Source organism: Aaosphaeria arxii (genome assembly GCF_010015735.1).
Source record: "Aaosphaeria arxii CBS 175.79 unplaced genomic scaffold BU24scaffold_5, whole genome shotgun sequence".
Classification (NCBI taxonomy): Eukaryota; Fungi; Ascomycota; class Dothideomycetes; order Pleosporales; genus Aaosphaeria; species Aaosphaeria arxii.
Window position 1 is genome coordinate 2,415,062 of NW_022983478.1, and position 25,489 is coordinate 2,440,550.

The window sequence follows — 25,489 nt, forward strand, 5'->3', positions numbered from 1 at the left end:
GTCGCGGCTCTTTGGAGATCGTCATCATACACTTTCTTTCTGACTGTGGGTAGTTTCATCTTAACCAAAGTCCCCTCTTCCAATCCCCATTGAGTCTTTCTACCATGATCAATTGATCTCAAACTCATGTCGCTGTGCGTCACGCGACAATACCATGCCCTGAGAGTCGCACGCTCAGCTGCTCTCCAGTTGCGACCGGGAGCATGCAGCTTAACATCATCCCGCATAGCATTGCGCTTCCATCAGTCAGCGTTGTATAGCTCTTCCAGCGATCCAGGATCTCCTCCGAATAGCGCAATCATTGTTCCTAGATCACTTGCGGTTTCTGTAGGTATCTGCAAAATGAACTCTTGTACATATCAGGATTATTGCTAATTACATATCCAGCCAGAAACTCTTGTAAAGCACATCGTTCCTCTTCAGAAGCATCATTATAGAAAATCTCGGTTCGCCGTTTTCTTCGTCACCCCAAGCTTTGCGCCATGGCTCCTTGATGACCACAAGTTTCTTACAAAGGCCGTACACCAGGCCTTCCTTCCATTATTGGCCGATGACAAATACGCCAAGGTCCATTCGCTCATTGCTGTCGTGGACAAGCTGCCTACGCCATTGTCCGTGGACGGTACCAAGTCTGTGGAGGACGAGATCACCAGTCGAATACATACGCCTCCTGTGTCGGATGTCGGCCATGAGGGTGTAGGGTACATGTACCTGAGGCCGCAAGACTTTGCTGGCTCAGTGGAGCGCACTGGATTTGACCAAAATGGCACGATTGGGTTTACCATTGCGGAAGGCTCGACCAAAAATGGCCAATTCCTAGATTTACTTCAGCTTCCGCTTGCCAACACTGTATTTCAGACGGGATCGCCTGCGACAATGACGCTGTCTACATGGGAGAAGCAAAAAGAGAGCAGAGAGTTCACACTGACGAACAAATCGGATCTAGTTCACCAGACCTTGCGCATACACACGCCTGAGTCGGCAGATCCTCCCAATGCATTCGCAATTCCCTTGGTGCCGATGACTTCCCCGCGTCAGGTGGAAGCAAGCATGGGTAACATCGTTCGGCGTGTTCTAGATCCCAGCGGAAAGAGCGTGACTGCTTCGGAGGAGCTCGAGAAGACTGTCCCGCAATATTTCAAGGCCAGAGGCGAACCATCACAATCAATATCAGTTTGGGCATTGTTGATCCCAAGGGATTTGGTAGACTCCATCCAGGCCGAAACCACAGCTCTCTTATCCAAAGCCAATACTCAGGTCTCATCCACAGACACTGCTTCCTGGGACAATCTATGGAGTAAGAAGTCTACTGCATGGAATGATATAGTGACATCCGCTCTATCGAAAGGTGCGCGCCTCCACCGAGTTCTGAGTGGTGGTGGTGGATGGGGTAAGAAGGCCGGTTTGCTGTCTCTGGATCCATCGTTCAACAATGAGGAGTTAGTCACCTCAGCAGTGCAAGATCTGCCCAGCGATATGCAGGCACTCGACGAGCTATCGTCAGCTCTGCACCAGGTCGTGCAAGATGGCGATTCCGTCCAGTTCTTCGTCTCACCGGCAGCTGACTTAGACACGAATGACCAATCTGAAGTGCTCAACAAGATATCCGAATCTGAGAACCTCTGGAGCTACGAATTCGGTATGATTCCTAGCACGGCGGATGCATTAGAAACGCGGTCATGGCAACGCAACAACGCCGCCTCTCAAGACGTAACGGTCTTCAGAAACACATTTGGCGCTCTATCGGAGGGAGGGATGACTATGAAGAGGCAAATACTCGGTGACAAGGGACAGCATATCATTGCTGGGGGAACAAAAATCGATGTACCATTCTCGCGTTACAGCTCAATCGAGCCAGCAGAAGACGTATGTAGTCCACACGAAGAATAAGATCCCAATACCAAACCACAACTCCCTCAAGAGAAACCACTCTGATCAAACTTTCCATCAGAAGCCAACCCTGCGAATCCACACCTACCCATCCACCCCCACCCTCACCACCACATCCCTAATCCTCCAACGCTTCGAAACCCTCCACCGCAACCTCACCCTCCACACAAAAACAACGCACCAACTCACCCACGCCCTCCGGCACCAGACCCTCCAATCCCTCGCCTCCCCCGCCACCAAATCAGACCTCCCGTCCTTCCTCCAAACCCTCACATCCCTAACCAACGCCTCCGCTCTCTCAACCTACACCCTCCACCTCTCCCTCCGCTGGCGTCTCGCATCCCTAATTCGGCACTCCAGCACCCACTACCCCCAGCATCTTAAGCTCTTAGAGCCCCATCTCGTGTACCTCCGCCTGTTTAACGCCGACCTGTTCGCGTCTGACGCGCACGTCTACACGGGCGGAAAGGGCAGACCCGTGCATGCGTGGTTGTTGGAGCGGGAGTACGCGCGGCGGGGGGTGAGGGAATTGAGGTTGTCGGGGGCAGCGACGAGGGTGTTGAAGAGGTTGAGGAGGGAGTTGCAGGCGGGGGAGAGGAGGAGCGTTGTTAAAGCTGTCGGGGTTGGGGGTGGCGTGGTGAGGTCTGTTTTGGTGGAGGGGAGGGGCAAGAGGTCTGGGGGTGTGGTTGGGGAGACGAGCGGTGATGGGGGGAAGAGGAGGAGGGTGAGGGGGTTGGGGGATAGACTTGAGAAGAGACGCGAGGCGGAGGAGGAGTTGTTGGCGACTGTGATGGGTTGGCTTGAGCCTAAGGGGGGTGGTGTAGAGCAGAGCGGAGTTGACGAAGTTGAACGTTCGGAAGAGGTTCGAAAAGATGTTGGGGAAGGGGAAAAGAAGAGGGTTTGGGGATCCCAGGCACCATCTGTCGTCGAGTGAGATGATAAGTTCTCGTAAGGACGGATAGATGCTAGACATCAGAATGTCCAGTGTATCATGGAATAGGAGAAGTGGAAAGGTAGATATGATCTTTACTCACAGCATCGATGATGAGTAAATACCCAATCTGGATATATCGATAGCTTGAGCAATTGCTTGCACTATACCACTTCTTATAAAAAGGATGCAATCAATTTACAAAGGATATCATTTTCTATCAATCCTACCGAATACTTCGAATACCTACTTCGCCATAACCATGCTAATCATCACTTATGCAAAGAAATACGCAAATCCACCCGGCCCTCTATTGCGAGGAACCGCCCGAAATAGTAATAACTTGTCCTACAACATCATCAGCACGACGATTCACAAATCTCAATTTCAAACAATTCAAACTTACCATTAACCCAACCACCATCTTCACTTGCCAAGAAAGCAACCACTCTAGCGACATCCTCAGGCACCGCACACCTCCCCAGCGGGCAGTGATTAGCCATGAGCGTCTCGATCTTCTCAGCCGGCCACTCGGGCGTCCCACCGGGGATATAGTGCCACGCATTCTGGGTGAACATATCGCTCTTAATGCCACCAGGCGCGACACCATTGACCGTGATACCCCTCTTACCGAAGTCCGTAGCAAACGACTTGATCATGCCGATGACCGCCATCTTGGAAGCGTTGTACAGCACGTGGTCCTTGACGCCGAGGAGGCCCGCGGCGATGGACGACATGAGGATGAGGCGGCCGTTCTCCTCCATATTCTTGTAGGCCGCCTGGCCGACGAAGAACTGCGCGCGCGCGTTGAGGTTGAACACGTGGTCGTACTTCTCCTCGGTGATCTCCTCGGTCTTGTCCCAGCTCTCGGTGCCGCTGTTGCTCATAACGATGTCGATTTTGCCGAAGGCCTGCTTGGCTTCCGCGAAGAGGCGGTTGATTTCGGACACTTTGGACACGTCGGCTTGGATGGAGATGGATTTGGCGCCGTTGTTGAAGCCCTCGATGATCTTGCAGACTTCCTCGGCGGCGTCTTTGGATGAGACGTAGTTCACGATGACGGAGGCGCCGCGCTTGCCCAGCTCGATCGCGCAGCCTCGTCCGATGCCGCGGCCGGCGCCGGTCACCAGGGCGACTTTTCCTTCAAGTGAAGCGGTGGGGACGTTGATGACCATTTTGGATGGCTGTGAATTGATGCGTCACGTGGTTTGTGATAGTCTTCCGGATACGGTAATTTGATATTTATGTCGGGTTGAGTCCTTCAGCGAAACAATACGTAAACCTGGGAGACAATCAGAGCAGTGGGATCGGTTATCAGTCAAATTGTGCAAATACAGACAATAAAAGTGCGTGGTATCCCAATAGCATTGCCATGCTGCTCCGTATATAAGGTTCAAGTTGTTCGGTGTTGGGAAGCTCTGTAAACGGAGATGTGGTGGGGATCCGAAGCCGGCAGTCGACCACATTGCAAGGCGAGACAGCACGAAACGACGGAAACGAGGAGAGAATGCCGCGGCTGAAGGTACGTAAGTCGAGAATCAATCCAGTTTGTAGGGGATTTGTCCCCATTTCGGAATGAAGGGTCCGGAAAGCGTTGCAAGCATCGGAATGGAGAGGGGCCATGGATGGAGCCCGGTGAGGAGAGTTGCGTTCAACGAGAGCCGGGCGCTCTGTGGTTTTGCTATTATTGACGAAGGGGTTAGCCTTGCCTATGTTTTTAAAGTCAATTCAAGATGATTGTTAATAAGCCACAAAGCCAGGTCTGACTGTTTTTCCGAGACATAGGATGCGGGCTGCAAGCTCCAGCATCTTCATTCTTATTTCACAGCCAACATGAATAATTGCAGAGCAATCCAGACCAACACACCTTGATCTTGTACTAGCCATGTTTACTCAACTGTATCCTCGCATACATTCTGAGATGGAAAGATTAGCGAGACATCGACGCTGATGCGCTGGCACCACGATGGTCGAAAGGCGTCATTGACACTATCGATAGTAGCCGTGGCCGACACGATTGCGTCAATGCGCGTGGCAGTCTGGACATGACCCCGCGTTCTGGAACTCTCTCCTCTACAACAATTAAGTACAACATCCTCCACGCCTCAATATGCATATTCTCGTAGGTACACTCTTCCAGAGAGCGCAATTGAGATTTCTAATTGACATGCTTCACAGGTAACCAACGACGATGGCCCGCCATCGGACCAGTCCTCCCCATACGTACATTCACTAGGTACATACACAACCACATCCACATCCAACATCCCATCAGACTCACTCACAACCCACCAGTCTCGACGCTCCAATCCGCAGGCCACACCGTCTCCGTCGTCCTCCCCAACACGCAGCGCTCCTGGATCGGCAAAGCGCACCTCGTCGGCAAAGCCATCAAGCCAACCTACTTCCGACCCTCGCCGCTGACCCTCCAGAACGGCCGCTTCTCCAACACAGGCAGCACGTCGAACCGCCCGCTCCCCGAAGACTCCACGCAGGAGGAATGGATCCTCGTCGACTCGACGCCCGCGTCGTGCGTGCAGATCGGCCTGTACCACTACTTCGAGAAGCGCGGGGCCATCGACCTGGTGGTCAGCGGTCCGAACTACGGGCGCAACAGCACGGCGGTGTTTTCGCTGAGCAGCGGGACGATAGGCGGCGCGATGGAGGCGGCGGTGTGTGGGTTTAAGAGCATAGCGCTGTCGTATGCGTTCTTCGATAGGAACCATGACCCGGAGATCATTACCGGCGCGTCTAAGTTGTCGGTGAAGCTGATCGAGCATTTGTATCAGAATTGGGATGAGAGTACCCATTTGTATACGATCAATGTGCCGTTGGTGGAGAACGTCGGTGCGAATAAGATTCTATTCACGGATATGCTGCAGAATTCGTGGAAATCGGGGTCGTGCTTTCAGGTCATTGAGGTTCCTGAGGAGGCGGATGAGGGGGCAGATGAGGCCGAGGCGGCGATGCGGAAGGCGGAGGAGAAGCAGGGCAGGAAAGAGTTGGCTGGGGGTGGAGGCGAGGGCTTCGAGAGCGGGACTCAGACGCCGTCAGGACAGGGACACATTCGATACACGCATAAGCATTTCAAGTGGGCTCCGCAGTTCAAGGACGTTTACCAGAGCGTTGAGGAGAGTGAGCCTGGTAATGATGGGTGGGCGGTGGCTCAAGGATACACCAGTGTGACGCCGTTGAGGGCGAACTTCATGCATGTAGGTGGATATAGTGGAAAGGAGATTCAATTGAAGTAAGATGGATTTGTGGATAGATAAAAGCATGTAGACGTAAATGCATTATCCTACACCCTGTTGTTTGAAAGGTGCCCAGACCCAATCTCTAGCATTACACCCAATACTTGTAGGAGCATGTCTAGTGATCTTATATCTATGACCTCCTCGAAATCCAGCACACATCTTCACCCTTCTTCTACTTCTCCTCCCCCTCAACCCTCTTCACAAACCCCACAACCCTCTCCACCAACTCCCTCACCACCTCCTCAGGGTTTCCATCAAGATTATGCCCAGCACCATCCAAAACACCCCCCTCAACATCATCCACGACCCCACCCCCTTCCCTAACAGCTGCCGTCCACCTCGCAACCAACGCCCTCTTATCCACCCTCCTCGGCACATACGGATCCTCCCCGCCCAAAACAAACATGACCCTCACGCCCAACCCCCCAATCCTCCCAAACGTCCCCCGCAAAACCTCATCCCCCAGATCATCACTAAAGAAATCGTCGTCCCCGCCCTTCCGCACCAGACTGTCCGTCCGATACGCACTCACCCCCGCCTCGAAAACCTCACTAAACACGTTCCCCTCCCTCGGCAGCACGTCGTCCCCCCTCCCCGCCTCAACCCACTCCCGCGCTTTCTTCGCCACGGCGTCGAACTCCGCCTTCTTGCTCGGATCCTCGTTCAGCATGTCCTCCCACGCCTGGCGGTCGCTCACCCCGCCTTGCAGTATGATGCCGTCGACTTTTGGCCGTGGGGAGGAAGAGGGGAGGACGTGGTACGCCACGACATCCTGACACCCCGTCGAATGCCCCATCAGCACGACCTTCCCGCCCTGCCTACCCTCCAAACCCTGAAAATACGCAACCGCGGCCGCGAGTTCGTCCGCATCGCTTGCGAGCGACGAGGTCGCCCAGCCGGAGTACGAGGACGAGAGGAGCACGGTTGCGAGGGACCATTCCGGAGGCAGGGAGGATGCGAGGACGGGGACGTACGGGATTGTTAGGAGGCCGTCTGAGAGGCCGCCGACGAAGAGGATTGTGTTTTTGGCGGTTGGGGACGGGGTGTGTTCGAAGGCGACGAGGCGGGGGGCGTAGGGGTGGAGGAGGCCGGGGTGGGGTGTTGATGGTATTGGCATTTTGGGGATCTGGTGCTTTTTGTTAGTATGTGTGTGTGAGGGATTGGGGGGTTGAGGGAGCGTACGGTGTGTGTGATGTTGTTGTGGGTTTTATGTGTGAGGTGAGAGCTATGGAGCTATATTGGACGGGTATATCGTCATATGTAACCCCGCCCGTTCGTCCGTATGCTTTTGCTTCTTATAGGGGATAGCAAGAGGTGCTGTAACTTCTTTATGTAGAATCAGTTCTTCAGATTGGCATTGGAAGGAAGAAAATTGAATTGGCTCTATTGTGTCGAGGTGCTTGTCATCATGGAAAGGCGTGCTTGACTGATCGTTATTAGCTACTCCGAGAGCTGTCTGTTTTAGGCGCGGGGTGAGAGGTGAGGGTAGGTGTAAGCGAGGATGATGGCTGATTGGATGTGGGATGGGAAGCTTGATTATGGAGGAAGGGAAGGATTTGCCGAGGTGGTTGACATGATACCACAATGTTGGTCGATTCTGGGAAAAGGTAGATAGAAGGAACCATGTAAGAGAATGGTGTTGAAGAGAATGGTGTTGCAATCCTTTAAATTCATTTGGACGAGCAGAATAAAGAGCATATCAATGTTTTTGATCGCTAATCATACACTCCTGATATCATCATCGATCCTACACTTCGTCTTCGAAGCATTTTCCCATGAGCTTCTCCTCAACTGTAGCTCAAACCCCCATCATGTCTGTCCCGTAGGATGAGAGCCCCAATGTGACTAGTACCCCACGATAGAATGTAAAGCTGAATATGAACGCCCTCGCAATGCTGTCGTCCGTACCGAAAAAAGCAGTAGAATGTGTAAGAAAAAAGGGGTTACCTTCTCCACCAAAATCCCCTCGACCTCATCATCATCACACCCTGGCAATCCCCTCGCCATCCCCCTCACCCTCAACAGCATACTTAATCTGCACGATCCAGTTCTCACCGAACTTGACGCCCTTTCCGCCGCCTCCCCCGATACCCGCGTTCCGCCAGGGGCGATTGACGCCGATATCCACGACCCAGATGAGCCACTGGGGGTCGCGACCGGTACCGTTCTGCAGCGCCTTGAGGAGCCCGCTGCGCGGCGCGCCCAGACACACGATGTACTTCGCGCGGACCTCGAGGGGCTCGCCCTCCAGGATGGCGACTTCGCCCGTGGAGCCGCCGACGCCGGAGGGGGTTTCGACGGCGAGGCACGCGGCGCGGGACTTGTTGGCCCAGCCGACGATGGCGAGGACGGTGCGTCGGTCTTCGTCACCCAGGGCGTCGAATTCTTTGTGGCGGCCGAGGAGCGCGTCGATGATGAGTTCGGGCGGGGCTTGCAGGCGCTTGAGGGCGTCTTCGGTTTGGGGCCAGGCGCGGACCGAGCCGCCGAACTTCTTGAAGAGGTCGACTTGTCGGCGGACGTCGCGGTCCCAGTCGGCGGCGCGCTCGAAGCCCAGGAGGGCGACCATGACTTTGGGTCCGCGGGCTTGCAGTTGGCGGGCGGCGGCTACGGCTCGAGCGCCGCCGCGGTGGTTGCCTGCGAGGACGACGATGACAGGGCGGGAGTTGGGGTTGTCGCGTGCAAGACGACGGCCGCCGGGGTTGATGGCGGAGAGTGCGACTTCAGCGATACCACGGCCGGCGTTCTCTGCCATCATGTCCTCTGTGAGACCGAAGTCGACCTCTGCGCTCTCCTCGACGGCGAGCATGCCACCTGGAGTGATGGTGTGGCACTTGCGATTGCTCGACACAAGACGAAGACAAGACCTGACGGCGGATGGATCGAGGAGAGGCGAGTCCGGTGGTGTAGCAATTCGGCCTGGCTTGGGGCTTCCTGTGGCATGTGATGATGCGTAGGGACGATTGATATATGCACGTGATGCGCGAGATACAAGACTTGGAGGAGCACCCGAGTTGTGGCTCACTGCATCGATGTCTGGCTGTAGCACGCCACTTCCTTGTCGTGTGGGAGCACGTTTGTGTGACGTTCGAGACATGGCCCTACGTGAGGTTCGGCCGCTCTCGAACTCCGACATGTCGTCGTCTTCACTGTCCGTGTTTGTTGTGCTCTTCAACCGCCGGCTTTCCAATACATTCTCCGTTGGGTGCAAGTTCTTCCCACCGTGTGTACCAGGTCTAGCAAGTCGATTGAAGCTGACCAGTCTATCCTCATCCGCAGTGGTGTCCTCATTCCTGATTTGATCAAAGACAGACCGCTTATCGAACTTCGACAGATTACCCAAGAAGTCAAACTCAGGCAGCTCTTGGATGTCTGTGGCATCTTCTGTGGCCCAACCGTTCTTTGCCTCCAGCGCCCGCTGTTTCCGCGTTTTACGATTCGACGCGCTCGCCGCTTCGAGGCCGACTCTGCCGCCGATAACGCCTGGGGTTCGTTCTTGAGGCTGTTCTGCATCCTGCAACATAGGCGTCTGGCGCCAGCCAGTTCCTTTTCTATTCACGGGTTAGTCATGGTTGGCAAAACCATCAGCGACCGCGCAGCTGCGACAGTCCAATCATTCAAAGAACTCAGAAAGAAATGAAATATCAAACACCTACCCTTTGCGAACAACGTCCGGAGACCCATTCAAGTCTGCACCCTTCCTCTTCTCTTGCGCAGCGACTTCCTTCTTCCGAGCCTTGCCCCCACGCCTTGTGCGCTTGTAGCTGTCTTCCCGTCCAGGAGTCGTGATATCCTCCATAGGCTTTCCCGATCTCGTCTTGTTTACGCTCGCCCTTCGGAGAGGACCCGGCTGCCGCGTCTTCGCATCATCGCTGTCAGGCTCCTCGGCATCTGCGATGTCCAGCGAGGAGAAAGGCCCCTCGAGCGTGGCAGCGCTGGGCTTTCGCACGTTCTGCTTCTTGGCTACACCGACAAACGGCGAAGTGGTGGCAGGTAAAGGCACAGCTGTTGCTGAGGAGATTGGCTTGATCGGCGTCGCGGGAGCTTCTTGGGGGGGTGCAGCGATCGGGTGAGACGAGGATGGCGCAGTAGATCGCTTGTTGACGCTGAGGATGGCAGGATCCTGGAAAGGCTGCTGAGCCGGTGGAGGAGCGGGTGCAGCTGCTGGAGCTGGAGCCTGGTGGAAGGGAGGGGGAGGATACGACACATGCGCATGATGTTGGGGAGGCTGATGGCGCTGTGGTTGTGGTGGAGGCGGCGCGGTAGGAGGGGAATTGACTTTGATATCAGCTATCGCGTGACCTTCAACGTTATAGCCGTCGAGCCTGTGGCCAGTGGCGGGGAACAAGACTGGAGGTGGAGAGTTAGCTCAATTGCGATCGTCACTACGAGGTGTAGCACTCACCATCCTGCAGAGTCAAAGTGGCCGTTTGAGGATTAACAGCAGCAACGATGCCTTGTACGACTGTGTTGGGAGGATTTTGTAGCGTGACAGCTACGGAGATACCGATGAGACCAGCAGCCATACTCGCAACGGGGGAGGTTTATGAGGGAGGGAGGAGCATGTCAATTCAGAAGACGGGGTGAGTGCGCAAGAACACGGTTATCGATCTGCTGCAGGTCGACGTTCCGAAATTCTGAAATGTCTTGGCGCGAGGATTACGTCACGTGTGCACTGTTGACTTCAATGAGAGCAAGGGCTCGATGCAGAATCCTGCAACTGGAAACAAGAGTCTGATACCGCTCAATATTCTTATATTGTAGCCAAATACTACTACTTCTATATAGCAGCCCTTGCGCCTTCACCCGTTGATTGAAGGCAGAAAATGCACCAAAGAAAATGCACATAAGAAATTCATGACTGTTGTGAAATGTGTGGGGTCCTCCATGCGCCGAGTGAGAGGACATTCAATAGAGGGAATGAAAATGACCGAATCCAAATGCAAAATCCTAGGGTATCCATACGCTCCACCGCAAACTGATCAGACCAACTCCCACATGGCCACACCTCCGAACGGGCCCATTCCGACCCGTCCAATCTTTCGTCTGTACTCATCTACACTCACACCGCGCGCGTCCTTGCCCTCGATCTTGTCGACCGAGAACACACTGACCTTTTGGCCAGGCGCGCCGAGATCAGAGCGCTTGATATCGAGCCACCAGACCCTGCCGTCCGTCTCGAAAGCTGTCCACTCTGTTTCGCCGTAGTTCAAGACCATGACATAAGGCTTGCCCTTTCCGTTTCTTTCGTGATCCCAGTGCGGGCACACAGTAGCGAACTGAAATCGCACGGTTGGGTTCTGGGGATCGTGGACTTTGATTTGCTTTCTCTCAGGTTGGAACGAGCGCTCTCCGATATTGTGCTCGGGCGTGGCAGGGCCATAGACCTGCAACCGTTCGGGGACGTCGTCGAGGCAGTACTCCTCCCAAGAGATGGTTGGTCGGCCGTCTGTTCGGAAGAAGTACTTGCTGTCTTCGGGGAAATGCTTCCAGCCAAACTCATTGTTATCCATGGTGAACATGGCGGGGTTGAATCTCTTCGAGTATGGTTGGCCGGGGCCGTTCACGACACCCGCACCCCAGCAGGGATCAATGAGTTTCCATTCCCCATTATCAATACGAACTGCGTTCCAGGCATGTCCGCATGAGAACTTAGGAACGGGCTCACCAGGCTTCAGTGGTGAGTGGCCGAACCCCTTTCCATTTCCACCAACCACGACTGCCTCCAGTCCAGACTTCAAGGCCAGTGCGGCGAAAAGACCAGCATAACCCTCGCAGACTGCCAAACCGGAAGTCAAAGTATTTTCGGGCGTGCGTCGCTGGACATTGTTGTTAAAGAACGCCTGGACGTCGTATTCAATGTTGTGATGGAGCCATGTAAAGATAACGCGGGCCTTGTCGGTAGCTGATGGGAATGGGCTGGTCAACTGATGGGCAAGCCAGGCAATGTCCGAAGACTGGAGGTTCTGTCGTGGAAACTTGGCGGCATGGCTATCTGGGCCTGAGAAATCACGGCACCTGAGGCACGTGTTAAGCGCTGATGGTTTTGGCTTGGAAGCCATGATTGCTGCAAGGTTCGGTCGGGAGCCCATTGGAATCGGGGGAGGGCCATTTGCGACGGGCGGTGCACTCTCTGTTGGCCGGCTCGCTGGCAAAGGTGGAGGGGTCTCCGTCGACTTGTTCAAACCCCACGAGAGTGCTGAAGGTCGCACAACATTTGCTCGCTTTGGAGGCTGGGGCGCAACGTTTTCTTGACTCTTCGGGGCATCCCGAGGGGGAAGGGTTGGCCTATTGGGGAGGGGTGGTGGAGTCGTTCGCAGTGGTTGAGTGGCCGAACGAGCCGGTGGGGGTGGCGGAATTGCTTGAGACAGTTGAGGAGGCAAAGCCCTGCTGGCAGTCGTAAGGGTAGATTTAGACTTCATCGCACTTCGTGTAGCACTGAGCTTGGGCTCATCTGGCTCTTTCTTCGCCGGCAAGGGCGGCAACTTGGAAGGGTCGTACGCTGGGGCTCGGACGCGATAAATCTCGTCACGGAAGCCTCCGCTGACGCTCGTCATGGACGATCCAAGGGACAGGCTCGACGTGCCAGAAGCAATTGTCGAAATGGACTCGAGTGAATCGCGGCGCTTGAGCATCTGGTCCGAATTCTTGCGCTCGGGCAGGCTTGGAGGTGGATTGTTGCGAGGTGGTGGGCGCGGCGGAAGCGCGGGCGAGATCCTTGGGGTGTCGGCATGATGCTCGACTGGCTGGTTGCCAATGGGTCGTCCAGCGGGGGAAAGGTGATTAACGATGGGAGGATTGTTTACGGTCTGCTGTCGGCCCTGAACAGACGGTCGGTTGGTTGGGGGAGGTGGTGGTGGCTTCTTCTTTGCTGCTGCATGCTCGTATGAATACGAGGGTTTGATGCCAGGTTTCGGGGCGTGAACCTCCTCTAGATTGAGGGCGGCAATGCGCGATTTAATAGACGACACCTGAGGCTGATGGTCCGCCATGTTGATGGAAGAGAGATGGAAGTGAACGCGTTTTGGAGGATGTCAAAGGCCAGTAAACGAAAGATGGGTCCAAGCGATGGTGGGCGTCGCAGGTCGTTGGGGGTGTGGGTGGGGAGGCCTTAAGGCTGAGTTTAAGGAGGTGCCCAGCTGGGCGTTGGGAACACGGCAAGACGAGAGGAGCGAAGGCGTGAGTGGAAGAGACGAATGATAGGACGAGCGACAGGGACGAAACAACTCTCAGTAGTGAGTCAAATGTCAGATGAGCACAAACAAAGCACAGCCCGACATTATCGAGTATATTATGAGACCGGGCTGGGGTGGTGCTCAGTAGGGGACGAGAATGAGGGAAAAAGAAGAAGACGAGAAGAAGGAGAGGACGGTGGAGGAGGAGGAGGAGGAGGAGGAAGAGGGTGAGAAGGAGGGAGGAGGGCAGTAATTAAGCCGGATTGCGGCAGGTTAATGTATGACGGAACGAAGGATGCGAGAACGAGAGGAAGCGAGCGAGAAAGAGAGTTAATATGTGAGTGACAGAAGTGTAAGAGAGTAGTGAGAGTGAATTGGGACGAAGAGAGAGAGAGCGAGAGAGGATGGGACGAGACGAGATGGGTTAAGGTTGGGGTTTTGGGGCTGGAGGGACGGGAAAGTGGGCAGATGCAGTGAGAGGAAGGAGCGCAGGACTGTGCAGTTGGAGAGGAAAGAGGCACAGAGGACGAGATGAGGCAGACGAGGCGCGTGTACTTGGGGTCCGTGCGTGGTAATTGTATGGGAAAGTGTGGCTGTGTACGGCAACTCCTTCCCATGAAGAACGAAAACCCCGCATCTGATTCGTCAATGCGCGTCCTTCTAACCCAAACTGTGCCTCTTTGTGTGCCTGGATTCCCATCTAAGGTTTAGCGTCAATCGTTGCGTCTTACATTGCTACTCCCAAGTAATTACTTCGAGCATGCTGTGTAGTCGGAATAGTAGATTAATAACAACACAATCATGTATCGTAGTCGAAGAACACAATGATAATGCCTCCGGTACTGTTACTGGCGTTGGTGTTGGCGTTGGTAGTTTCTGGCAGTCTGGTCCTTGGTAATAAAAACACTGGGAGCCTAGCGAGATAGTACATCCGTCACCCGTACCCGTCACCCGTCTACCCTTCCCTTCCTTTCCTTCCCTTCCCCTCATTAATCCCGCTGTTAATTAGAGTACAAGAATAGCCACCAGCTACCTTTTAGTCTACCACTCACCCTGATCCATACACACACACATCATCGTCACTTGCTTCGTTCATTCGCATTCGACTCGCCATCAGTTTAAAGGTTGTAGTAGAATTCAAAACTAAAACAGTCATTTCACTATCGTCAAGTAATAAGATCGCTACGTGTCGGGGGGGATTAACAAATGCGCCGAAGCAATCAGCATCATAAAAAAGCAAACAGAGAGAAGAGAGAAGAGAGGAAAGGAAACACATATAACCCCTTCCCCCATGACCCCCACCTCCCAACCAACCGATTCCATGCCCATGCCTTTCCCTTGCCCTTTGCCTTGCCATCCAATTCCCAATACCAAGTCTAATACTGCTTCACAGTCAATTTGCTCCAATTCACCTGTCCGAGTCTCCATCATCTGTAACCACTACAGCTGTCCTTGTCTTTCCCTTTCTCTTTTTTCCTCTTCATTCCTTTCTCTTCTCTCTTCTACAGTGCGGGAGTAATTGTATCTTCCAGCAAACTTTTCCGGAAACCAAGGAAATGAAGGAGCGGAATGGAGTGAAACCTCCTCGCCACCACCACTGCCTCTGCCACTATCCAATCCCTTCTGATTTTCCATCATCCTCCAATGGCAGATGGCTGGTAGTAACGGAAAGCCTTCGGATCGAAAGCCATTGACCATGATGGTGAGAATGTTGATAATGTTGATGTCAATGTAAATATAAATGGAAAACGAAACAACCCTTAGATTGCGCCGCATGCCTCATAATATCCAGGGGAGCAAATGATTTCGTAATATGTTTTTTTTACTTTATAGTTGAGTCGAGTTCGAGTTGTTGTTGTAGTAGTGTACGACAAAGGCCATGTTATTCGACCTTTAGAAACGGAATGTGTTATTCAACAGGTTTACCGCTTTCTCTTCTTGCTTTTTTCAATTGCGTTGCTTAGCAGAGGAGGAGCCGTTGGAGCGGCGGTGACACCATGAACATGATCATGGTCTGCTGCTGGAGTCTCAACTCCAGTCTTCTTGACGGTAACGCCCATGTGGCGCCCATAACGCCCCTTCCTTCCGTTGCCTTCGTCTTCGCTGATGCACCCTTCAATGCCGATGCCTGCATCTTTGCAACGACCGCACGGCCGCTGGCGGTCGCAACCCTTCTTGCTCTTACGGCAGCGCTGACAGCGAGGTTTGCTAGACAGGTCTTCTTCGTCGGCTCCCAATGGTGCTTGCAGCGTGATGGAGGCAACGGACTGCTTGCGCGACTGGGGAGGTAAGGAGGCAGGGGACATTGGGGGCTTGCTGGGAGCATTCGACTTGCTCTTGCTCTTAGGCTGGGCGCGAGGCTTGCTGGACTTTCCTGACTTTCCTGACGCGATCGATCGAGCTCTCACGCCGTTGGCTTGACCTGGGCGGTCATGATGCTCATCGGGCATGATCTCGTCGCTCTCACCCTTGAAAGAGTCGTCATGGTTGTCATCATACTCGTCGCCGCTCGCAGAGCCACTGTCAAATGCACGCGCGAGCTCGCCGTTGGCTCCATTGCTGCGCGCAGAGACAAATGGTAGGCCAGGGAGTTCTTGCTGATCCTCGCTGCCATTATCGCTCTCGTCATCTGAGGACGGAGCTTCTGCCTTTCCACTCAATGCGTCATCAAGGGTAGAGGTGGATGTGCGCCCATGAGTCGAAAAATTGGATGCATCTCCAAGGCGCATCAATTGGCGGGCGACATCCTCGTCTGAGATGACGCTAATGCTACCCAGAGTGGGGTCTGGTGTTGGCAGAATCTCTCCACCGAACCCTGAATGTCGTTGACCAACGTATTGACCCGAGCCACGTGTGCGAGACTTGTAGCCCTGCATTTGCACGCTCGAACTCGAATATGGAGTTGCGAGCCCATGTAAATACGAAGCTTCACCTTGTCCATAACTCTGAGGCGAAGGCAGAGGGTACGAAAAGGTATGCTGGTTATTGTTCACAGAGTACGGCGAGGCACCATTGTGACTGCTAATGCGCCGCTGCGGAGAGACGGACGATAGCGAAGCCGTCATGGGAACTTGGGGAGGAACAAATAGAGGCAGTTCCTGGAGGGAGGTTCGATGTTAGCGTACGTTGTCGATATATCGTCAACGTATCGAAACCACTTACAGAGCTGTCAAATTTGGCCCTCTTTCGACGTCCACCTTCGACAATGTTCTCAACGCTGATGTCGGCACTAGCAACCTGCTCCTTACGGGATCGGCGAGAGCTGGTGACTGATGCGTTGCCTCCATCGCTGTCGCTGAAGTTGCCAGCGTCTGCGTTGATGTCTGCGAAGCTTCCATGAGAGCTTGTGCCTCGACTCTTTGGAGCTGGACGAACCCTGCTCTTGTTATTGGTGCTGGCAGATGCGCTTCGACGACCTCTGCCGGGCTGTGGTGATTGACTATGTCGGCCCGTTGTGCGAGACCCTAGTCGGCCATCCTGGTGCGCTGTCAAAGAAGGCGGCAGCATCTGGAAGGCATCACCAAGCCGAGGACGGCGAGGAGAAGCGGAATGGCGCGGGTCTGGAGAGTAGTCATCTATCTCAGGCTCCTCTGCCGTGATGCGAACGTATACCACCATGTTGTGGTCGAAATTCTCGTAGCGCGCAATGAGGGTGGTTCCATGCTGATCCTCAAAGACCACGCCTCGTCTCTCATACAGGCCATAAAAATTCTTGACCGTTGTAATTATTGAGTCTGTAGTGTCGTGGGGGAAGATGTTCACACGCATGGGGAGGCGTGCTCTGTGTTGAGGCGATTGGGGAAGTAGCAGCACGAAACTGATGTGTTTAGGTTGCGCTGTCTTTGTGGGCGACATAGCTTCATGCCCCGATGTGGTTTCAGTGCTCGGATATACATCGTTCATCATCATGTCGCCGTCTTGTGCAATCATGCTGAAGTCCGATCCTCCTGAGTGCCTCGGATGGTATGAGCGGCTGATCGGGGTGTCCTCAGCAACGGCTTGGAAGCGTTGAGCAGCCGATGCCTGGATCTCCCCGAGGATAGCAGATGCTTCCATTTCCCTTCTTGCACTTGTTATGTATGGTATATGACGGGACCTCTGCGATGAGGATAGGGACGTTGGTGGACGATGAACACCGAGCCCGCCGGTGTCGCAAGGACTCGTCAAAGGGCAAAGGGCGAGCGAAGGAGAGGGAAGCCGAAATCGAGACTGCAGACATACACAGATGAGCGCTCAGGAGCCAATGATGGAAGAAGAGACTTTGATGAATGTGTTCAACGACCAGGAGGTCCAGACAGTAACCGGTGTGGTTGGCTGTGGTCATAATGGGGGTCTGGATGAACCTGCCACTATGACGAAGCCGCTGCGACGCTGGAGCATCCGCAGACGGACATGGGAGGGAATGACGGAGGGATCAAGGGTCGCAGGCATCTAATAGAAGGAATACATACCAGTAGAGTCTGTCGAAGTGGTGGATGGAGTCTGGTCGAGTGCTTCGATAGGATTCCGTCTGGCGCCGCTGCAAGTGGGAGAGCAGTCAGGTCAGCGACGGGGAGCGGGAGCGGGAGCAGGAGATGAAGAATGGGTGGTGATGGTATTGAATCGCATTGTCGAGAATATTGAGAGGGAGTGTGTGTCCATAACTTACCGACTGGTATGGCTCTTGCCACGGGGTTAGGAGTTGGAGTGGATGGGATGAGGGAGGAGCGGACGGTTGAGAATGAAGTCTTATTAGCGAGAGCACTGCTGCACCTGACAATGCAATGGATCGGAACAGCACCACGACACCAACAAGCTTACAAAACCTCGTCACAAGCAGATGCGCAAAGTCGAATACCACACAATGTCGGTCGCTTTATCATTTAAAAACCATTCCGAAGCATCAGGGCGGCTCTGGTGTTTGCGCAGGCGCTACAGGCAGACGACCGCACACGCACACAGAGAGAGACAGAATGAGGAGATGACCCTGGCTTTGCTAACTACTACTGCTGCTGCTACTTACTACCTACAGCTGCGACTTCACAACTAGGGGAGAAAAGCATGGCAAAAGCGGCTCTATCAGTCGCAGCAAGCAGGCCATCATTTGGCATAACTAACAGATCCATACGATATCAAGGGCTAAAGGTGCATGGCATGGCATGGCATGGGAGCCAGCCGGACAGACACGCACGCAAAACCTGACCCTAGTAGGAGCGTTGCAGCGGTATTGTCTATGGCGCATGCCATGAGAGGTCGAAACGGAACGAGACTTTGGGCGCATAGACAGCGGCCAATGAAGTCTGAGGCTACAATGCATGCCTCAGAAAGAACAGAGAGAGTGCGCTGTGTTTGAACAAGATTAAAACACCCGCTGCACACTGAAAGGGAAGAGGGAAGGGGAAAGGGAGTTGGATTCCGTATTCTCCCATTGCTTCGCTTTGCTATCTACAACCAGTTGTGACAGTATCTAGAATAGTTGCAATAATCGCTGAGGGTTGCGCTTCCTGATCGGCCAATAAGCAAGCTGATACCGACTCCCCTCTCTTGATTACCCTCTGTTCTGCCAGCATCTGCTTCCCCGAAGGCGTTACACAAGATCCGTGTGAACTCCCAACGAGCACCTTGATGCACATCCCCTCCTCAAGCCAGCAAACCCTCCTGACCGTCAAAGAAACTTGAGATCAGGTAATTTAGTGGTGGACAGGGCCATGTAGTTCCAGTCGGTCCAGTTGGCGGGCGCTATCTGCCCCAGCTGGTGTGAAGCGCTGGGGATTCGTTGGCAAGAGATGCGCGGCGTCTACTCACGGAATCTCCGTGTGACGCTCAAATCCCAGACACACACACACACACCACACCCCTCAAAGCGACGACCGTGCAGAGAGAAGAGGTAGCATTTCCACCATCATTCGAAGTCACCACTCCCTTCTTTTTGAAATGTATCGATCCTGAATCCTGTCGCGATCCTGAATATCCACTTTGCTATGTGTCCTAAAGAAAGCCATTGAAGCGCGCGAGGCGGCGGTGGAGGGCCCTGCATCCATCCCATCCGTCGTCCATTGATTCATCCAGCCATCCCACATCCCATCCCATCCCACACCACAAGAAGACAATCAGAACGAGGTGCGCCGAGCCTAATACTTCTCGTACATACGTAGTGTTCCCATTCCGTCATCTACTAGCTGAGGTGTGGGTGCGCAATCTACAATTTGCACGGTTTGGGCAAGATGAGGGGTTGATGAATCTTTGCGACTATCAATTTGCAATGCGCCAGGCCTTCCCAGGGCGCAAGACGTGCGAGCGCATTCCGTGCGATCGATGGACTACGACGGGTGAGAGCGGGCGCAGTGTGTAGAGCAAGAAGAGTAATAAGGTATTGGTTAGGTATTATGTTAGTTTAGTAGAACTCGTCACCGCACGCCCGCAGATGTCGGTGTCATGGATGGAAAACCCTCGGCCATTGCGCCAGCGCCGGCGCGGGCAGACAAAGGAGTAGCGAATGACTCCCAAAATTCCTCTCCAATACCTTTTGTAATGCTTTTCCATCCTGTCCACTCTGAGCAGCCTAGACGATTCAAAATTGTCGGCATATCCAGACCATGCCGACTAGAGCCATGGCGGTGAGGTGTCCATCGCTAGGTGCAGGCGGAAGAGTTTGAAACAAGTCGTTGTGCGGTGAGGCGATAGGCGGCGGCTTTCCTAGTCAATTCCCCCCGACGACGGGTCCCAACATTATCACAGCAGCGAAGTAGAGTCTGTGAACATCTCCAGGAACGAAATTCATCATCATTGTCGTCGTGGATGAACGTTGTCCGATGATGTGGTGGAAGTTGAAAAGGTCATGTGACTTCGCGAAAAAGTCATATGCTTGCGCGATTGTTTGACGTGCGGGGACGCGTTTTTTGACACATTGAGATTATGAGCCCATCTCTGAATTTATTTACGTCAAAATCTCGGAATCGACTCCAGACCATCTTGCGACCGTATTGATTGATATTATTGCAAATATTATTGTCGTTGTGGGCGTATTGTTTCAGAAGTTGGTTTATTGATGTTGTTTGGGGACCGCGACAATAGAGTAAATACATCTACGTCATGGCCCGAGGTCGCTTATATAACCGAGCCTTGCCCCTTTGGGAAATACCCTCTCGTGGTCGCAACCATGCCCGATGCGATTCTCTCCAATCTGCATCACGATTTGCTGAAGACTTCTGCTTACCTATATATTTGTCGCATAGTCACTATAATGGCTGGTGTTTTGTCAAGGGTCTATCCGGCATCTATTCTATGCATCCAGTCATCTACTGATCGTTGCATAGCAACTGCTCGTCGCCGCCTACACCTACTCGTCAATGGCATACATTCGCATGCATTTGCCTTGAGCTGTCCTAACTGTATAAAACCGGCGCTGTGTACAGGATGTCACTTTCTTGTAATTCATTATATTTCAGTAAATAAGACAATAAGTGTTGGTTGTGGTGTAATTCGAACACTCTCCAAGATATCAAATCCCTCATGATACACGAATCATTAATGGTGACATCTTGACTCTGTCGTAGTGGACTTGAAGGACGCGCCCAAACATTCAGCCTTTCCGAGTTGCGGCCTAAATAACAGACTGATACCATCAGGATATGGATATATGTTTATTTCTATCGCGGGGTGAACGTCGAGCTGCAAGCTCCATGAGGACGGTTGCATATACTTTCTCGTGTTGTTGTAGTAAACAACTCCTACCCAGTGATCACAGGGCTACCACAACGGCCTACCCTGAGCAAAGGGAACTACACGACTATTTAATTTAATTCCATATTTAGCATGGAGTAAACAAGTATCTACAGTGATTTACATGTATTTACATGTTATGATTCATACGCTTTGATGTTGTACCATTTAATTTCTGTTTACACTATCGGCTTCAAAGAGGATCCTGTCTACAACACGTAGATGAGGAACATGGTAACACGATAAACAATCAACAACAGAATGGTTTCACCTGTCATAGCTGCTCCTACTAAACAATTGCATGAATATCAAGACGAATATTTTCACTCGCCCTGCCAGCTTCGACTCATGATGCTGAATACTAAAAGATAATGAGACTTCCTTAGCCAGTGCTTCGGCTCCATGAATGGGTGCGTTTCCACGACGGGCATATAGCTCGGATGTACCCCACTGCGCGAACTGTTTTGCAGACCTATGACAGTGCGTAAAACATCGCGAGCAAAGGACCAAACATCCTATCACGATGCACTGGTGCGAATAGACGTGCAGATGCGTTGAGGAATTCCAGTGTTGCTTGTTGCGACTTGGTCGGTTGCCCCGGCGAACCGTTAGCGGAGCCACCCGATGGGGAATTAGCGCGAGCGGCGCGTTCAGATCAGACGTCTGTGCACCTTTATTTTGTTTGTAACCTTGAAACCACAACAGCTTGCGATGCTTTAAAGCTCCTCCAAGGTCGCTCATCATCCAACTAAACAGCAACACCACATCGTGTCGTTCGACAACCACTATCTCCTGTGCATTTCTTTGCTGCCAACTTAGATGGAGAGTTTCGTTATTGCTGCCCTTGTTTTGTAGCGCTTCAACCATAGCGCTCCCGTGTCTTCGCATAGACACTCTCCTTTTCATCTCGAGGTCGACATCAGTTCAACAGAAGCTCAACCCCTTACACAAATATCAATTGATCAATACTATACATCATGGATGCTAAAGTAAGTCCTCCTGATGTCCTCTGGGCTCCATCCACATCACTGTGGACCGTGGGTGTTGTCCATGCGATCTCACCCCATATCCTGCGATCTCTACCTTCACACTGAAGTCATCCTATCGACGTTTCGCAACACCTGCTAACATCACATCTCTCTAGCCACAACGTCCCATGCGCTCTCTTCGCATTCGCGACGAGAATGCGCTCCCCCAGTTGCCGACCGGCAAGACCATCCACCAGCGCAACAAGTCAACACCCGCCCTATCTACCCTCTTGCAAGTAGGTGGTCTCAAGCCTTCTACGAAGCGTACAGTCTTTGCGGATGTCAGCAACACAACGAGGCAGCCGGTAGCCAAGGATGATTTGCAGGTGCCTGGCAAGAATTCCAAGATCGAGATTCTCAAGGACAACGCCATCGTATCAACAAAGGAGCTTGCCAAGCCGGCGACGCTTCTGAGACCGGCTCAACGACCACTGGCGAATGCTGTATCGAAGAACAACGCGTCCAATGGAATCAGTCACGTTGCGTCTGCCGTGCCAAAGCACGTAACGACTGAGCCCAGCCTCTCCACTGCAAACATCCGCAAGGTCCTATCCAAGAAGTCTACCGCCGTCTTCAAAGAAGTTGACCCGGAGCCTGTTCTTGATGTCGTGAACCCGGTTCCGACGCGTCAACCGCTCGAACAGCGAAGCGACTTGGACACCAACCTCTCTCACGTATATCCCACTGTGGAGCCAGTGTCAAAGCAACTCTCGAAAAAGGCATCAACCTACCTTCACCTCGTAGAGCAGCAAGAGCCTCAAGAAGACGCCGTGTCCATGCCATCATATGATGAATGCGCAAAACAAGAGCAGGCCATCAAGGCTGACAGCGGAGAAGGACACGATTATTCGGACGCCTTGGAGGACCAAGCACGCGTTCTTGAGCAAGAGCGCAATGAAGAAATGGCAAAGACACGTCTCGAGCCCGAAGAGTACTGGGATGAAGACGAGGATGAGGGTGAGGAGTACTTTGATGCGGACGGCTATACCACTGCCCGATCCCTTCGATCTCGTAGTGACAACACTACTGGAGGTGTGACTCTCGTTCTCGCTCCCCGAGTTACAAGCAAGTCCCAACGCGAACTCGAGGCTGCCAGGGAATGGGTCGAGGCCAATAAGACTCCCGAGGATGTCGAGGATGAGCAATGGGATACCTCAATGGTTGCCGAGTACGGAGACGAGATCTTTGAATATATGCACTCGCTCGAGGTACGTACAGCTTGCTTTCGTGTCTCAGTCAATTGCTAACAAACATATAGGAGCGCATGAAACCCAACGCTACATACATGGAGCACCAGTCCGAGATTCAATGGTCTATGCGCTCTGTGCTCATGGATTGGCTGGTCCAAGTACACAATCGTTTCACCCTTTTGCCAGAGACCTTATTCCTTGCCGTCAACTATGTCGATCGTTTCTTGTCGGCCAAGGTTGTCTCCTTGGGTAAGCTACAGCTTGTGGGAGCAACTGCTCTCTTTGTTGCAGCCAAGTATGAAGAAATCAACTGCCCATCTGTGCAAGAGATTGTTTACATGGTGGATGGAGCGTACACTGCCGATGAGGTCCTTAAGGCTGAGCGTTTCATGCTTAGCATGCTCCAGTTCGAGCTGGGTTGGCCCGGTCCGATGAGCTTCCTCAGAAGGATCAGCAAGGCCGATGATTATGATCTTGAGACTCGCACATTAGCCAAATACTTCCTCGAGATCACTATCATGGACGAGCGTTTTGTGGGATGCTCTCCTAGCTTCCTGGCGGCTGGAGCTCACTGCCTGGCTCGTTTCATGCTGAAGAAGGGTGATTGGGTGAGTACCTTGCATCATGTTTTCTGCAGCATATGCTAATGTTTGATAGTCCTTGGCACACGTGCACTACTCGGGATACACCTGGACTCAGCTTCGCAGCCTTGTCTCCACGATAGTGGAATGCTGTGACAACCCACAAAAGCATCATGCTGCCGTCTATGACAAATACACGGACAAACGCTACAAGCGTGCATCCATCTTTGTCGAAACTGAGATCTCCAAGGGATTCCAGCTTCCTTTCGCAACCAGGGATAGTTTTGCAGGCCACAGCACGACCTGGAAGCGAAAGTAGACATTATCGACCCTTGGACTTTGATTGCTCTCGTTCTGACAAGATGCGTAGGTGCCATTCTGTCCTCGGTATTGCTCACCAGGCGAATGTCATCTCTACTCCAAGTCTCGACAGCTTCAACAAACCCCACGCTGCTCGAACTCCCTCCATTCTTGTCTATTCTTCACGCACACATGGCGCCATGACGGCTACCTCATGGGACGTCGATCATGCCCTCCACCATCGTTCCTCCTTCGTTCACATGGCGCATACGGATACCCGGTCTGGTCGGTACTGTGCTGGCCCTGCCTTCTGCTTCTGATTATCCCCCCCGGAGTTGAGTAGGGCTGCATGGTTCAAGGCGTTCTTTTCCTTTTCACTTTTGTCTACACACACATACTTTCGATTCATGTATTTTTCTTGCATCACCAAGCGAACTCAAGGCATGGTGCATCACGATGAGACGAAGTCATGAACACTTAATTAATTACCACTGTCTTCGTACATCTGGAAGCAGATGGTGGCGAATCATTTCCTTTGTCACTCTTCTCATACCATTGAAGGCTCCTTAGATAGTCGCCCTCTCATTAGGCTTCGGATTGGTCGGAAGCATCGACTTCACATCAAAACTATAGAGGAATAACACACTGCTTCTTCAAATGATTCTCATTTTTGATCTGATGTATTTACTTCGAGATTTGTGATGACATGGTATCTTCGTGTGGTGCCTCATCATAACATCACTTGGCGGTGTGACGTAGACTCTTTGGTCCCTCGCATGTTCATCTACCACAGCCTGGGACCTGCAATTCGATTACCAGATAGCACGAGATTTCCTTATAACCCTGGGTATCTTCGCTGTGCGCGCTCCTTCTGATCCTAGAACTCGAGAAGTATTGTCTGCTGCTTCATCCACAGCCCGTTTCGTTCAATGCGTGGACTGGGGTGCTATCAAAACAACCGAATCTCCTGCCCATCAATTAGCCAGATGTAGCACGACTGAAACCGCGTGTGTCCATACCTCTCACGAAGAGCATTTCCGACTGCTTCTTGATCGTCCTGACCTTGGGTGCCTCATCCTCGTCCTCATCCTCAGCTACGTATATCGTCTCTTCGACATCGCCAAGGACCAGGTTGCAATGGCTGTCGTATGCGTGTAGCCGGCCCTTGAGTTCGCGATCTCCTCGTAACTTGATAACAACCACCTCATCGATGCACAATCGGACGAGGTCGAGCGGCTCGGCGTGGCCTTCCTCCTTCTCTTCCATACTGACGATATTAGTCGCAATCCACACACCCGCCTTGGAAAATAGTACCTGATGAAATCGGATGAAGATGCTGATGAGCGCTGTTATTCGGTAGTATACAGACGTACTGCGACACGAACGCGCTTTTGCAATTATCGCTGGGTGGGGAATTGAAACAATGGCGGGGAATGCTACCC

The 25,489-nt window shown here is 52.9% G+C and overlaps 10 protein-coding genes across 10 annotated transcripts; 3 read left to right on the forward strand and 7 right to left on the reverse strand.

Moving 5' to 3' along the window:
- Positions 1-45: 45 nt before the first annotated feature.
- BU24DRAFT_423930 (uncharacterized protein) lies at positions 46-2,010 on the forward strand. The gene is made up of 2 exons (XM_033528375.1): positions 46-327; positions 388-2,010. The coding sequence occupies exons 1-2, from the start codon at positions 127-129 to the stop codon at positions 1,888-1,890; spliced, it is 1,704 nt and encodes a 567-aa protein (XP_033383348.1). The 5' UTR covers positions 46-126; the 3' UTR covers positions 1,891-2,010.
- Positions 2,011-3,131: 1,121 nt separating this feature from the next.
- On the reverse strand, positions 3,132-3,996 carry BU24DRAFT_348499 (1,3,8-naphthalenetriol reductase-like protein; the record flags this gene model as incomplete). The annotated part of the gene is made up of 2 exons (XM_033523565.1): positions 3,132-3,169; positions 3,228-3,996. 2 exons carry the CDS (start codon positions 3,994-3,996, stop codon positions 3,132-3,134), a joined length of 807 nt encoding a protein of 268 aa, XP_033383349.1.
- A 628-nt stretch (positions 3,997-4,624) lies between these two features.
- On the forward strand, positions 4,625-6,135 carry BU24DRAFT_423933 (sure-like protein). Its single transcript, XM_033528376.1, has 3 exons — positions 4,625-4,943; positions 5,000-5,057; positions 5,117-6,135. Exons 1-3 carry the CDS (start codon positions 4,932-4,934, stop codon positions 6,070-6,072), a joined length of 1,026 nt encoding a protein of 341 aa, XP_033383350.1. The 5' UTR covers positions 4,625-4,931; the 3' UTR covers positions 6,073-6,135.
- On the reverse strand, positions 5,940-7,379 carry BU24DRAFT_226682 (DUF1749-domain-containing protein). Its single transcript, XM_033522114.1, has 2 exons — positions 7,258-7,379; positions 5,940-7,201 (listed from the first exon to the last, which is right to left on the reverse strand). The coding sequence occupies exon 2, from the start codon at positions 7,190-7,192 to the stop codon at positions 6,248-6,250; it is 945 nt and encodes a 314-aa protein (XP_033383351.1). The 5' UTR covers positions 7,193-7,201; positions 7,258-7,379; the 3' UTR covers positions 5,940-6,247.
- A 362-nt stretch (positions 7,380-7,741) lies between these two features.
- BU24DRAFT_371882 (YjeF N-terminal domain-like protein) lies at positions 7,742-10,796 on the reverse strand. The gene is made up of 3 exons (XM_033524485.1): positions 10,478-10,796; positions 9,729-10,422; positions 7,742-9,623 (listed from the first exon to the last, which is right to left on the reverse strand). The coding sequence occupies exons 1-3, from the start codon at positions 10,596-10,598 to the stop codon at positions 8,057-8,059; spliced, it is 2,382 nt and encodes a 793-aa protein (XP_033383352.1). The 5' UTR covers positions 10,599-10,796; the 3' UTR covers positions 7,742-8,056.
- On the reverse strand, positions 10,778-13,213 carry BU24DRAFT_226750 (uncharacterized protein). The gene has a single exon (XM_033522115.1). It carries the CDS (start codon positions 13,062-13,064, stop codon positions 11,055-11,057), a length of 2,010 nt encoding a protein of 669 aa, XP_033383353.1. The 5' UTR covers positions 13,065-13,213; the 3' UTR covers positions 10,778-11,054.
- On the reverse strand, positions 13,083-14,006 carry BU24DRAFT_226762 (uncharacterized protein). Its single transcript, XM_033522116.1, has one exon. It carries the CDS (start codon positions 13,862-13,864, stop codon positions 13,364-13,366), a length of 501 nt encoding a protein of 166 aa, XP_033383354.1. The 5' UTR covers positions 13,865-14,006; the 3' UTR covers positions 13,083-13,363.
- An 880-nt stretch (positions 14,007-14,886) lies between these two features.
- BU24DRAFT_226774 (uncharacterized protein) lies at positions 14,887-17,417 on the reverse strand. The gene is made up of 2 exons (XM_033522117.1): positions 16,410-17,417; positions 14,887-16,345 (listed from the first exon to the last, which is right to left on the reverse strand). The coding sequence occupies exons 1-2, from the start codon at positions 17,301-17,303 to the stop codon at positions 15,170-15,172; spliced, it is 2,070 nt and encodes a 689-aa protein (XP_033383355.1). The 5' UTR covers positions 17,304-17,417; the 3' UTR covers positions 14,887-15,169.
- A 4,508-nt stretch (positions 17,418-21,925) lies between these two features.
- BU24DRAFT_493497 (uncharacterized protein) lies at positions 21,926-24,066 on the forward strand (the record flags this gene model as incomplete). The annotated part of the gene is made up of 4 exons (XM_033533970.1): positions 21,926-21,937; positions 22,093-23,184; positions 23,235-23,774; positions 23,824-24,066. 4 exons carry the CDS (start codon positions 21,926-21,928, stop codon positions 24,064-24,066), a joined length of 1,887 nt encoding a protein of 628 aa, XP_033383356.1.
- Positions 24,067-24,692: 626 nt separating this feature from the next.
- BU24DRAFT_423936 (Sm-like ribonucleo protein) lies at positions 24,693-25,487 on the reverse strand. Its single transcript, XM_033528377.1, has 3 exons — positions 25,362-25,487; positions 25,067-25,314; positions 24,693-25,014 (listed from the first exon to the last, which is right to left on the reverse strand). Exons 2-3 carry the CDS (start codon positions 25,311-25,313, stop codon positions 24,974-24,976), a joined length of 288 nt encoding a protein of 95 aa, XP_033383357.1. The 5' UTR covers position 25,314; positions 25,362-25,487; the 3' UTR covers positions 24,693-24,973.
- Between the last annotated feature and the right edge of the window lie 2 nt (positions 25,488-25,489).